General features: G+C 38.0%; 1 protein-coding gene across 1 annotated transcript in view; it reads left to right on the top strand.

Moving 5' to 3' along the window:
* DENND1B (DENN domain containing 1B) overlaps window positions 1–14,900 on the top strand; it is a 162,190-nt gene that overhangs the window by 1,190 nt on the left and 146,100 nt on the right. The window contains exons 2-3 of the mRNA XM_035891739.1: window positions 704–788; window positions 2,338–2,428. Coding sequence (XP_035747632.1) covers window positions 704–788; window positions 2,338–2,428 — 176 coding nt within the window. The remainder of the gene's footprint in view (window positions 1–703; window positions 789–2,337; window positions 2,429–14,900) is intronic.

The following is a 14,900-nucleotide window of genomic DNA, read 5'->3' as shown; positions in this document are numbered from 1 at the left end:
GCTCCCGCAGGCCTGGGCAGTACCGCTTCCTGCAGTGACCCTGCCTGCAGCAGCTGGTGGGCTAAGGTCTGTGATATTAATCCCTCCGGTAATTGCAAACCTTCTTTTTGCCATTATTGTATGGCAGGTGCAAAAGAGATTTTTAGGTGTTTGGAAGCACTGCTGTTCATTCAGCCTTACCCATCAGGAGCTGCCACGGGGTCTTGCTGACATTGGAAACCAACAAGATGTTAAACATGGGTTTCAGGAATTGACAAAAATCTCTGTGTAAATATACGATGAGTAAGCAGGCTGCTACTGGGTAGCTGTAAAGGAAATGAGAGACAGTCTGACAATTCTCAGATTAGTTTGACACATTTTTGACACCTCTAAACGTAGTGGGATGTGAGGAGTAAACTTAGAAGCATTTTTCTGCAAAAGCAGACTTAGAGTGGTATAGTGAAAGACAGAATGTAGTGTTACTTCAAAAAGCTTTTCTTCATGAGGGTAATTCAGCTGTGAGTCGAGTTAGAAGCCCTCATTGGGTGTTTGTAACACTTTAACCAATTCACATTAAAACCCCAGCGTTGTGTGGTCTGGGTTTTAGGAAGAAATGGAAGGGGAAAATGGCCTGAGAGTATAAACCCAGTGCCTGAGGTGGAGTAACATCATGGGGAGATGTCACTTCTTTTAAAGGAAGGGTTTTTGTGGTTTGCTTTTCTAGGTGGCTCAACGAAGCCAAGCCTTATCAGTTTCATTCTGAACCCACCCGCCAGCCAGAGGAACAATGGACAGACTTTAATACCACAGTAAATCTCCACTATCCTGGATTTAGGCTGTTGTAACTCAGAGTAGAATTTGATTTCCTACACATAGGATCAGTAGATACGGGATTTTCCCAACTAAATGCTTTAAAATACGATGTAAGGCAAGATTGTGATATAGACGGGTTACATCTCCATCACCTGAATTAGACTATAATTGCAAATCTCAGCTGATGATGGTGCTGAGGTCAGTGAAAGCATGTACTGCATCAATTAATTTGTGACAGCTGAATTTTTCCCCACCTCAGCCTTTGGATTTCATTCAAAACTTTCTTTAAAGAAACAACAGTGTGTTAATTTGCAGCATGCTTTATTTGAAACATTCTAGAAACCTGGAACCAAGTCTTGGATTTTATTCTCTGCCTAAAACTCCAACTGACTTCAGCGGGAGCGCAACCCAAGACGGGATTTCAAGTGTGAGCCTTTTATGTGGTTAAAGAGATAATTGATACGGGTGCAGTTCTACCACTTGTTTTTAATATAAATAGCAGTGTGCTTGGTAGGCAGAGAGAGGTGGGTGGTGTAGTAATGGCATTTAGAACTGCTTTAATAAATATTTAGTTTGGGATCAGGTTGAGTGTTCATTGCTATTAGCATATGCGGTTCATTATTAGCAGGTGTGTATTTACTGGGGAGGTGAAAGAGGCATTGGCCATCACACAGAGCTGACCATGATAGCTGCTGCAGATATGGAGGCTCCATCTTTCTGGCTAGCTTGGGATTACATCCATCCCTAGGTATTGCATTAATTTTCTCGCTCACTGAATCATACCTGAGATTCAGCCTTTAAAGTCAAAGGCGACAGTATCTTGTGAAAGAGGAAGCTCAGTGATTCTCAGCCTTATGGTGGTGATCATAAGCATTTAAAGGGTAGTGGCTAAATTAATGGAATTAAAATGGAAGTCTAATGATGGGCTATTCCTATTAAGTAGAAATAAAATGTGGCTTTAGAAAAGGCTGCCCGTGACTCCATTAATATGCTTCAAATTGATTGATAAAGATTTTAGTAGCACTTTTTTCCAGCTGTTAGGCGTGGTATGATGGAGTGACTCAAAAGCTATTTGATGTATAAGGCAGTGACAGTATCACTTAAATAAATAACACAATCCTGCTTGTTTATTTTTCTTACTTTTTTTTTTTTTTTTCTTTTTTTTTTTTTTTTCTTTTTTTTTTTTTTTTCTTTTTTTTTTTTTTTTCTTTTTTTTTTTTTTTTCTTTTTTTTTTTTTTTTCTTTTTTTTTTTTTTTTCTTTTTTTTTTTTTTTTCTTTTTTTTTTTTTTTTCTTTTTTTTTTTTTTTTCTTTTTTTTTTTTTTTTCTTTTTTTTTTTTTTTTCTTTTTTTTTTTTTTTTCTTTTTTTTTTTTTTTTTTTTTTTTTTAAGGTTGTACAGGGAAATGTGACTGGTTCTTCCTTAGAACTAATCTGATTTCTGATTTTATTTTAATGACATTTTAATTTATCTTAATTTTATTCTGTACAAATAGAATGGAAAAAAGATACAACACGGTAGAAACATTGTCTGAAACATATATATGATTATCAATTGTGTTTGCTTCTTCTAGGGAAAATCCAGAACGTACCTTTGATTTGGTACTGAAAGTAAAATGCCAAGCATCTGAAAATGAAGGTAATATACTGTGCCTATTGATGTTTCTTTATAGAAATTAGAGGTGGAAAAAAAATAGTTTGCATCCTGATCTAGTATCATCTTATGTTTTGAATTGCTGGTGGATTTGGATTGTATTAGAAAGTGATTATGGTTATTTTGTTGCCTTTTAAAATCTATTATGTGTTAATTTGTAGTTGTCCTGGGTTTTTATTGTTACGTTTTGGCTATTGTAAAAATATTTTTGTTCTGAGAGAAATACTTGCAAAGCTTGGACTTGAAATGCATCTTCTACAGTTCTTAAGTCTTAAAATGTTGATTTTGTATAAGATTTCACGTTAGCAGAACAATTGACTTCTGTCTCTCAGTGGAATGTTAATGTTGATCAGCGCGATAGGGGAAAAAGTAAGTTCTTTTCTGAACGACAGAAAGAGACTTTCTTTCTAGCTCATGTTTGGCAGCTGCTTTGGTTTGATACGTGATACAAACAGCAGTGAGTGCTGACTTGGGTTTAGATTAGCCATCAGTTTCACGTCTCTATAAACACGTGGTAAAAAAGATGTAGTAGTGCAAGAGTTATCTGAGAGAGCCTTTTTTCCTCCTGGGTAGAAAGAAGATGGGATTTCCAGTGCTGAAATTCAAGTGACCTCTAGAAAGTTCTTTGGGGAACTTGGCTCATGTTCCCATCCGAGGTTGTAGGCTTTATAGAAACACAGGGAGAGAAGTCGTCTTGTTGGGGTTGTGTTGTAGTCATGTTACTCTGCAACAGCCGTGTCTTAATCACAATTGTAAAAACAATAAACTACATCTTAAAACCGAGTGTATTTCTTATCCTACTGTGTTAATGGATGCTGTGTTCAGAGTTTACTACTCTAACAAGTTAGAAGTCTGTAGAAGTTTATAGCCCCAAACTGTTCCTTTTATTTTAATTTCAGCCAGCATTTCTGTTAGTGGCGTCATGGGTATGTGCCTAATATGTTTACAAAAAACATTTTTGTTGAAGCTAAACAACTGTAGTTCTTTAGGTCTTTTCCTGACAGTCCCAACAGGCTTTTATGTACCTGTTGTATTAATATATTATCATTATTGATATCTCAAGTTCATATGCTTTTTTTTTTTTCTTTTCTTTTTTTCTCCTCTTCATAAGATTGTTCATTTAGCTGTGGAATGACATCTTGGTCCAGGTGCAGTGCTTGGGTATTTATACTTTTTCTGTGACCAGCCAGCATCTTTCGGTTTATTGCCTGCTTTTTTGATTTGCTGTTGGTACAGTCACGGTTTGGGGAATCAGACGGGCTTTCCTAACTCTCTGATCATTTTGGTTTGTATCATGGCACATTTTACTTTCTGTTCTCTCCCTTTTGCAGTTTTTATCTTAGTAATTTCATAGATGATGTCTGTGAACCCTGCTTAGCTACTTGACTTCTGATGTGTTTCTCCTTGCATTGTGCATTTAGTCTCTGTCTCCATCTGACATCCCTTCCTGGGGGCCTGTTTGCATCTCAGCTTACGCCCAGCTACAACCTGTAGATTTTATTCCCTATCTTCCTTTCCCTCCTGGGAGCTGGACTGTTGATAATACTTTCAGGTCTTCAACTTGAAATCTTGAAAAGTGTGGGGTTTTTTTCTTCTGTGGTCAGAACATGGCTCTATATCCTTTTAAATCCTTTTATCTTCCTTTTGTCTTCTGATTTTTGTTTTGCATCTTTCTGCCTCTGCTGCCGTAAGAAACCACTTCTCGTTACCTGCAGCTCTGTGAATGACCGCCTACGCCTGAATTCTGGTTGTAGTTACTTCCCCTGCCTCCCTTGGTGGGCGTTTTGTGCTGTTCATCAGTTGTCCTCCATGGAGAGAGTGTCTTGAAGAAATCTGTGTATTTCCTTGAACTGTGACCTGAGTTAATGTCCAGACTGTATTGTGGGTGCACTCTCTTTATTCCATTTTTTGCCTTCATCCCTTCTACCCCATGTGGGCTCAGTTGCTGTTCGTCCATGGGGTGGCCAAAGGCAGAAAGGACGTCTGATACCGGTAGTGTTGGAGTCTGCAGCGTGCGACTGGGTGGGGTTTAGGGCTGTTTCAGTTGGCCTGGAGTTTATACTGATTCTTGCATGAGTCCGCAGGTCAGCACAAAAACACAGTCCCCTTTTAGCGATCAAATTGTGCTGGCTGAATATTCCAGTTACTATCCTGCTGTACTTGGTGACCCATCTGGGCTTCGTTTTGATTTCTGTCATATTATATCTTGTTCAGATAACAAACTCCAGTGAGGGCTTGACATCATATTTACATATGGTATTATAAGCACAGTGATGTATCAAATTAATATATCTGAATGTTAAAGTTATTTAAAGGAAATTCACAAGGGACAAAAGTGTATTGTCTTCACTGCCACTTTAGAAATGGAGCACGAGGCTTGTCATGCTAAACAGGGAGCTTTCAAGGTTGGTTTATTATAAGGCCTAACAAATTTGACAGTTACCCTGTATTGTAGGTCTTGCCTTTAAATAGATTTTCATGCTAGGATAATCTTTTGAATATATCATACTTGAAAACGTGATCCATTCACCTGTTTCTTTGCTCATGCCTCTTTCTTTCTTATGAAAGAGATTTGTGTTTAAATAGGGGCTTTCTCCCTCGCATCCCATCTGCTCCTTGTACTTGATCCTGAAGCTATGTCAGGGCTGAATTTGTGACATCACTGTCACCAGTGTTGCCGTGGAAATATCACAGCTACAAAATTATGATCTCCCTGCATGAGTGAGCAGCAGGAGAAGCCGACTTAGGAGAAAGGAAGACCTTAATGTGACCCATGTATCTTAAAGCTTTTTTTCTTTTCAAGCTTTGCTGTAATGTGCATTCTCCTGCATTTTAATTTCCCTGTGCCAGTGTGTAATTGTTCTAACAGATAAAAATTGAGGTAGCCCTATTACACGTGTAGCTGTTAATAAGATGATGTTTTTATGAGGACGCCATATGCCTGCAACAGTGTGACATGATGAAAAATTATGCTGTTAAAGTTACTATGCTTTCGGAAAAGTATTTTTAGGTACCTTCTTCATTATAGCATAGCTTTCAAGGAATGTTATTTTGTTTGGATCTGACAATGTCCTAGGGATCTTCCACCTGTAAAGGATCACATGTACACGAAATGCAGCAAGGTTTATATGTATTATGAAATTTATTCTTGAATCATTCCACTAATTATTTCCAACATTGTTTTCTACTCAGTGTAAACACCTAAGAGGTTTCATGTAGGTTAATACAAATTTATCGCTTCACGTGTGGTAGGTAGCTCCTGAATTGCTTACAGACTCAGTTGTGCTAGCATGGCTTTAGTTATAGCTGGATGAAAATTTTGTTTTCCATTGGGTACCTGTTTTTTGTGATTTAAGAGTAGCTTGCATACTCAAATATTTATTTCTTAATACTGTGTTCTTGACAGAGTAGATCATCTTTCTGGGTTTCTCTCTCTCTGTTTTAAACTACAGGAGTGTACTGCTAGAATAATGGTCTTCTAACCCTTTTCTCATTTTTGGGACAGGAGGGAAAAAAGGGTACTCTTTAATTATTCTTATAATTGAGCACTCCTTTGAACTAATAGCATGAATTGTAACATCTTTTGCTGTTGCTGATAAGCTTTGTTTATTCTTCACTTGGGCTATGTTAAAAAAATATCTTTTATTTATTAGAGGAGTTCTTAGCACAAAACAGAATATGGTTCCCTCAACAATTTAGAATGTATTGCTTACTGTATTTTCAGAGTAAATGATGCTTTTACATTATACTACACCTAAGACTTTACCTTGAAAGTTGCATTTCAGCTGTATTTAGACAGTTGAAGCATATACTCCAAAGAGGAGAAAAAACACCTTTAGGACCACAGCCAGATTGTAGCCCATGTCATAACTTCCAGTCTTTTGCAGCATGGTCAAGATGGTAAGCATCAATTAACATGGTATGTTGAAACATAGCAACTAGTTAGTGTGACAGCTTTTTTTGGGGGAAATTCATAACCTGATTCTTGCAAAACTTTGAGATGAATTAAATTCTGCTCACTAGCATTTCCTAAGCCACTGGAAGATGAGTGTTAAGCTTTTTGAACATTTGTTAATGGTGAATTTGGCTTGCAGTGTCAGTAGCGCCTTATAGCAAAAGGTTGTGCATTGCCTCCCAGGCAGTTGTAGATTTTCATAATTCTTTCCCATGTCACTCCTTAATGAACAAGCAAACAAAAGAAATAGCAGATATGTGTGCCCATTTTAACATCATCAGCTGGCCTTCTCTATTACATTTTCACTTACGGACCCAGAGGACAACTTGATAACAGATATTGATATGATCGAAACTGTTGTGGTATTTTAAGGATGAGCATTGCTCTTTAGCTTTAGGGTAAAAAGATGCAAGTTTTTTGTGCTTCAGGCTGAATCACCCTTTCTCTAGGTATCAGGAGTAATGTGTTACAGTTGTCCTGAGTGCATGGTTTTACATGAGACTATTGGTTAAAGATTGTGCGACTGCTGCACCTAAAGCAGCTTTGCTCTTCTGGCACTCTCTTGAAAGTTGTAAGTTATGCTTGAGCCTAGAAATTGGCTAACAGTAGTCCACAGCTTTTCTTTTTTTTTTTTTCCCCTTCCTTTTTTCTACTCTGCTTCTTCCATCATGAAAAGTAAAATGTATTTCTGGAAAGTTGATGTTTCTGAACTCTTCCACAGGACATGTCCAAAATAATAGTGCCAGTGTAATCTTTGTGAAGAGTCTATGTTTATCTGTGTATCTATGCATACACAAACATATACAGTATGTGCATACACGTCTGTGTCTGAACTTTACATTTTGGTTAAATGTGCAAAGATAAAGTTGGTGATTTGACTCATTCTATGAGCTATGCATCCTGTATTGATTTTATTAAAACTGGATTGCAGATGTCAGACACAAAAGGCGATGCAAATATAGCAGCTAGCAGTAATAAGGCAATGTGCAACAACTTCTCTGAACATAAGGTCTTCAGCATTTCTGTCCACTGTTTCCCAAGAAGATGATGACTCAGATGGGGTTCAGTTTGTGTGGTTAAGAGTGTGCTGTTTGCTACACCTTCATTTTCTATTATTATAGCACATATGAAAAACAACAAAAAGGCTTCACAGAGTGTGCAGGTAGATCCAGGAAATTCAACCACTGAATGTCGTGGTTTGGGTCTAGGACTGCTTTAGTCCTGACTTGTTCAAGTTTTACTTGAAAACCCTTTTGAAATAGCAGTTCATTTTCTGTTCAAGCAAAGAATAATTGTTTGAACAAGGCTCGAAGTCCTATTGCTTTGTCTTTATTTCCTCTGTAAGTGCTAGGAAGCCTTCTATAGCTCTAGGGCTAGATACGAGATTTTCAGAGAAGGTGTTTCATAGGTTGTGTTGAATTGCATGAATAACTCTTGTAGTTTATCTTGCTGGTGCCAGAATAAATCTTAGCGATGCATGATCTCTAAATTATTTTTCTTGAAAGGGTGGTCTTTTCATAAAATTTTCAAGGAAAAGCCGTGAAAACTAGTTTAGTTTTGCATTAATATTATGTATTAATAAGTAAGAATAATTTATATTAAGTCCAGGAATGAGGCCAGAAATGCAAAATTCTTTGTATGAGGTTTGATTGTGGTCTGTAAGGTACTAAGAAGATCTGTAGTTCCAGGAAGGTTCCAATTCTGAAACAAGCATAATGCAGTTGGTAGTTCTGTCCATGGGTAACCTGTCTAGCTTTGGCAGGATTTTGATTAAGAGTCTTCCAAAGCTGCTTTCAGGATTGTGGTCAGAGCAAGCACTATTTTTTCTTCTTTTTTTTTTTTTTTTCTTCACTGTAGAGAGTTGTTTATTAACCACAGACTCTGAGCCTGTGGGTGTAACATGCTGATCAGATAACTCTTTTTCCTCTGCTGTACTTTTTTTTGCAGAGCATCACTTGAACCTGATTAAAAAGATAATTTCATCAATGTAATACATGAAGAAGTCTGCAGGATTTTTTTAAGAGCATTTAAAACTTTTGATACACCTTTATATACTGCCAACTTTTTTTACTGTTGGTTTTAACTGGAAGGATACTAAATAAGTACTGGCCTACGGAATTCGGTTTCTGTAACTTTCTAAAGCACTCTGTGTTCTTCAGGTGACTGAAGATCAACTACATATTGCTATGAACTAGATAAGCTTTCTTACAAGTCTTTATTTGTAGATTTTTAGTCTCAAGTACTGTGTTACCATATTAGAATTTATTTTACACCAATAAAAAAGTTAAAGATGTTTTTTTTTTCAGTTTGTACAATGCCATTTCATAACATGGGCTATCTGATTATAGTCTTAGATGCAGGTTTTGTATATAAAAAAATAAAGCTTTCTTTCCATAATCCTCTGAAGTTTCATTAAGTTTAACACTCGCCCCGCCCCAACTCATTAACTCTTATGTTGTTATTTAGGTTAGTGATACTTCCCTGTAACAGTTTGTTTTTCCTATTGAAATTTTCAAATGCCGGTACCTAAAAAGCTTGGAAGAGGACTTTAATCTAACCTGATTTCTCTACAGGGTTGTCGATTGACTAGGAGCAGAATATTTCCCAGTCCTTTGTTGAGGGTTATGCAAATGTTTAGAAGGCAAAAGCAGGTAGTGCCTGAGATTGTGCATCACTCGTCCTCTGACAAAACAGAGGGATGGATGTAAGCCAGGGTTTGTCAGAAGCTCTCTTGTGCATGAGCACCAAACATACCTGTAACTCCATAAATGGTAATCTTTTGTATAACTTTAAACCCTCCAGTTGTATCTAAATTAATGTTTTCATTATATTCAAGTTTCTTTCATTTAATTGGAAAGCTCCTCAGGGTATGAACAATGTCTTCTGTGTGTTTGGACTGTCGCTAGCAAAGAGTGGGCGTTGAAGAATTATGAGCAACAAAAACAAGGCAACTATGATTTTGCATCTAAGATAAAGATTGGCATCTTGATGCTTTTTGCCTTTTCCTTTCCTTCTCCAGAGACTGAGAAATGGAGGGTAGTCACTCCAGCTTTCAGCTTCTCTTCACAGATGCAGAAATGTGGAGGAAAATGTTGCTGTTTTTCAGTGCCTCATTGCCTATGGATTTTTTTTTTCCACCAACCTACAGAGATTCTTGGATGTACGTGTAATTTGGAGGTGGGTGCAGATATGTGTGTGTAGGAGGGTGAAGGGTGAGAGCTGCTGTAGAAATAGGTCAAGGAAGCCCTTTCTCCCGTCTCCCCTGCATTCTTCACCAGGGAGAAGAGACCTAGGTGGGGAGGGACAACCCTACTCCCCAGCAGCCTGAGGACAGTCCTGGGAGGAGTGGCAGGCTCTGCTCTACTCCAGAGATTCCAGCTGTAGTAATGTGGGGGCAGGCGCTGTGGTATCAATGCTGGTAGAGATTAATTATTCCCCTGCAGGCATTTGCCCGACTGTGTCATTTTTTTCATGTAATGCCATATGCCACTTTCAGCAGTGTGATCGGTTTTGGGCAGTGAAATTAAAAGGGAAACACTAATACAAATATTAACTTGTTATAAAAAGAATTTTGTATAAAATTCAGTAGAATAAACGTACTAGTATTAACATAACTAAATGTAAGCCGAGAACAGCAACCTGTATCATGTAACATAGTCAATCAGTATGAAAGTTGACGTTCCTCTGCTTTTTTTCAAATTAAATTTTAGTTTTGTTTTAGTACTTAACTATTTGAGATAGCTGCCTGGGGGATAGTTTGCGGGCTTTTAAATTGCTTGCATTCAGAAGTGTTAAGAGTTTGCATATTTTTCTAAGCTAATGTCAGCATGCTTTTACCCGCCCACACACTGAACAGTCCATCTTACACAGAGGTTTATCATTCTTTAAGGAGATATGTTATGCTGCTAGCTCTCTTCATATATAGTGTAGTGGCTTGTCCTTCATGTGTGGAGAAATTAATATCTGCTTAAAAGCTTTGAAAAATGGTTAAACTTTCAAAGTTTAAAATGCTTTTTGCAAAGCCATGAGACACTTCTCTCTAGCACTGACTTGAAAAGGTTGAAGTGTAGGGTTTCCTGTCTGGTTCACAGAAATAGTCTTTTAATTCTTTTTCCTTTGCCACTGGTGATATTATCTGGGGATGCAGATATACGATGAGCACATGCATCTACATGTAACTCTTGGGATGGGTACTTCTGTTTGTAAATAAAATAAAACATGATCAGGTCTGCAAAGGGAAGAGTTATGTAACTGTTCATGAAGGGCTTAAAACCCTCTGAAGCCAAAATAAGTTTTCCCAGTAAAGTGCTATTGTTATTCCTTAAAATATTTTTGTGTGGTAAGAGCAATTTGAACTCAGCGCCATTTTGCAGCTAATGTGTTAAGAATCTGTATTTTTCATGATAGGCTGATATGTGATAACTCCAAGATCCAGGTAAAAACATGATATTTACAGCCACATGCTTAGGATGAAAGATTCTACATGACCGACAATGTTTTCAGCATTTCAGTACTTCATCTGACTTCTTATATTTGCCTTTGACATTTTTCCATGTGTCTTGGAAATGCAGCTCTATGTTTAGAACTGAATAATTTGGGTGGACAAAGACTTCTTACATTTTGTGATTCTGGTTTAGGAGAAAAGACTAAAACTTAATACTGAACTTTATATGGAAAAGAGAAGAGAAAAAGCAGAAGTGGTGAGAGAGAAAAAAGGCCTGAGCAAGATTTTGGGTGTGGTATCTGCGCTTCCTGAGCTGGGAAAGCCAAGGCAGCAGTTTACAGTCATAATGTCTTCCTTTGCAAAATTCTTAATCCTCGTTTGGAAGGTACTGTCCCAAGTATTAAATCCTTAATTAGAAGTAAGGCTTGAACAACGCCCTTAGATGATGTTTCCTAGAGTTTAAGTCTGGATCCGATTTTTTTACATATTTAAGTGGGTATTCAGATGTAGATTAAAACCTAGCTAAAATTACAAACTTGTGCCTGAAAATAGCATGCTAGTTAGGGTTTCTGTGTTTACTTTAGGACCTATTTTACAAACTTTCTTAGTTAATACCGAGTTTTAATCATCATAACCATGTTATTTTGCCATAGCTGGTTTACCATTGTATTTTTCCTTAAACTCAGAATGGATGAGTGACACAAAGAATGATTAATACTTCTGCTTACCTTCTAAGAGAGAACAAGAAATTCCTATTTGTCTGACTTCAGTTGCTGTTCACATCAAGGGTGTTATTTGTTGTACGAGTTGAACCTGTTTTAGAACACATCCAAATATTGTAACGTTATGGTGTCGTTATTGTGTAGATGGAGTCAAGTGTTTGCTTTTGGGAGGAGGCAGCTCTTTTGCTCTGTTACAGGATAAATTAAATGAAAAAATCTGCTGTCTTTGTATTTAAATACTGGATGCTAAACGTTGAATTTAACTTAACTGTGTTGCGAGAGTTGCCCTTGATGCAGGGAAGCCGTGCTGATAGTGGTTATAAGGCACAGCATCATTGCCCTCAGAAGTTGCAAAGGAAAGCTTAACATTTTAAGGCAGCTGTTTCCAGGAATGGAGTTGCATTATTGAAGAACTATGATAATTTTTATATCCTTGGGTTAAGATGCAATATAAAAAAGCAGTGAATGTGTTCTGCTTAGATGCAAAATAAGAAAAAGTAGCAGCATAGTGGTAAAAGAGGAGGACTGTGTGACAGTTGTAAACTTACCTGGAGGTCTGTAATGAATTTGAAATAATGGAGTGAAACCACCATGCTTTTAGAGCGACAAGAGGGAAACAGTTGTAACGGAGCCTTGCATGCAAGAGCTGATCGTTCGTGCATCTTCTTATCCTTTGGAGGTCATTTGGCTCCTAAACTGTGTGTGTTTGCTGTTTGTGTTTTACCCTGAGCCGCTAGCACAGCTAAAAGCGGCATGTGAGGTAAGCAACCTTCCTGCTGCTGGTGGCACCTGGCAGGCTTGCTCTGTGGGTATGCTCGCCGTTCAGCTGGTGGGGCTGCTTCTGGAGCTGACAGGAAATGTGTCTCATGCAGGTCAGATGGGGAGGAACTGGTGGGATTTTCATGCCATGCAAGGTAGCATAGGCTGTTGTTTCATCTCTGAGCATTAGTTTCCAATTTTTTGGATTTGTTAAAATAAGTGTGTTGCTAGTTCAGGAAATTGGAAAAAAAAATAGGGATGCCCTTACTCTCACCTGGCATCTTCCTGATGGCTTTTGGGTTTCTAGGGTACTCTTGGCGTGTTGGAATTTTGTTGGGGTTATTGTTAAATTCCTGTCCCTTTCTTGAGAAAATGGGTTCAACAACTTCACTGGTGTTTTCCAGTTTTCTGTTCGTATAATAAAACTTAGCTCTTAAGAAAAAACGCAAATACTCAAAGTTAGGTCCCTGTCAGCCATGGTCACTTCAACGATTGCGCGTTTGGAGATAGATTAAATTTTTATTTTGTGTAAACAAAATTCTGTCTAAAGAGCACAGTTGTGCTAGATTGGTGTCATGCAGTAATTCATAGAACTGAAAATAGTTAACGGTATTGTGACACAACATGGGAAATTCTGAAAAACTTTGTGTCTGGGAAAAAGTTTTGCTGGTATTTCATATTCTAGGTATCTTCTTCCTGCTAAGAATATTGCCAGATAAAAAAGGACTTTAGTTCTTCAGCGGCAGATAAATTGCTCACTTCTTTAGCTGAAACTAATAAACTTTTCTGTCATGTCACGGGTAGCAGTGACAATCAGGCCTTTTTAATTGGTGTATCTGAGTAAACCCATTTTAGTTTCTGGGAATGGGCACGTCCCGTACAATGTAAGTACGTGTTTAAATCTGCTTTTACGTGGGGTCAGAGCCCTGTAGCATCTTGCAAGGTCTAGTCTAAAAATGCTTATGCAAGTGTCAGCCAGGGAGAAAAAAGTCAGATCAAGCTAGCATGTGTAATTAATAAGTAAGCAATTGAAAAAAAGAATTTTCTTTCTCAGTCTTGATATATTATGCTGTATTTTACATAGAATAATTTGAAATGTATTCTTTTGCATTCTGATTGTGATATTAGAAGTCAATGCTATGAAACTGCATGACAAAAAAAAGTGCTTGAGATAACCACCTCTAAAATGCCTGGCTGAAAACATTTTTCATTGGCAATAAAAACCATAACAAATTAAAGCTCGCCTTAAATTCTCTGACAACTAGTGATGGTGACTATCTTCTTTTTAAATAAACAATTTTGTGTGACATTGAGGGTGGTGAAACACTGGAACAGGTTGCCCAGAGAGGTGGTGGAGGCCCCATCCCTGGAAACATTCAAGGCCAGGTTGGACGGGGCTCTGAGCAGCCTGATCTAGTTAGCGGTGTCCCTGCTCCTGCAGGGGGGTTGGACTAGATGACCTCTAGGGGTCCCTTCCAACCCAGAACATTCTGTGATTCTATGATTCTATGATTGCTGGACACTAACAGATTTAGCAAACTGCTTTGTCATTCAGAATACTTGTCAGGCCTCGCAGTCCTTGAAGGAAAGTTGCATTACGTCTTTAACAGTGAACAAACCAGAAATCCTTTCAGCTCATACTGTCGGGGAAAATGATGAAGGGAAGGATAAACCAGATCAGACAATAATAAAAATAAATTAAATTACCAGAACTTTCAGTGGAGGTGAAATAGGGTGAAGGTTGGAAACAGAAAAGTTGGTGAATCAGTGTTAGCTGTGGACAGCAGAGCTCCCGAAGCCAGTAAATCCATGAGGACAGGCAAAGCCCAAGCACTTGCCCTAGTGGCTGGGGAACATGAGCTTGGTCTGCTTGTATGTGATCTGCTTTGTGCATTTTAAATGGATGAGAAAGATCTGAAACTGCAGCATGCTTTGAAGCTCTGGAAAGAGGAAAAAGTACTTTGCTTCCAGCCCTAAATTACTTCAGTTAAATCGGTAGGCTTGCCTGACTCTCCTAACATGGGACTGAAGATGTCTTAGCTGTGAAACACTCCTTTTCCTTGTATTTTCCAGAAAACTTCTTGGTAATGGCATCTGCTCTCACAGAACTCATCTGTATGGCTTCTCCTCCCTGGGTGTTTTGGTGGTACTTTCTATGATTGCTTGACTCTTGTAAACTGAAAAATAGTCTGTGTGGTAATCTGTGGGAAAATGAAGATACCTTTTTATAAGACGTTGTCTGCAAAAGGGGTACCCAGTAGAAATGTTGGCTTTCTAGTGAACAGTGGCTGTACTTCATATGCTGTGCAAGTTTTAAAATGCTCAATTGTCCGTCTAAAGGGAGGCAGAAGTATTCAGGATAAAAATTTGGCTGTGTATGCAGTCACTTCAGTAAGTTGTGGCCTGGGATTGCAGAATGATCTGTGCACTCACCAGTTAACATTATTGTTAATGAATGAATTCAACTTGGGAGAGTTGCAGAGGCACTCACTACAGTTGTATTGTAACATGGATTTAGAGTCAATCTGTGTAAAGTAAATACATATCCTTAGTATATGCTGTTCTTCGGGATTCCTG

This window comes from Egretta garzetta, unplaced genomic scaffold, assembly GCF_000687185.1.
Source record: "Egretta garzetta isolate BGI_Z169 unplaced genomic scaffold, ASM68718v1 scaffold163, whole genome shotgun sequence".
Taxonomy (NCBI): Eukaryota; Metazoa; Chordata; class Aves; order Pelecaniformes; family Ardeidae; genus Egretta; species Egretta garzetta.
Note: the sequence above shows the minus strand (reverse complement) of the source record. Positions and strands in the feature narration are given on the sequence as shown.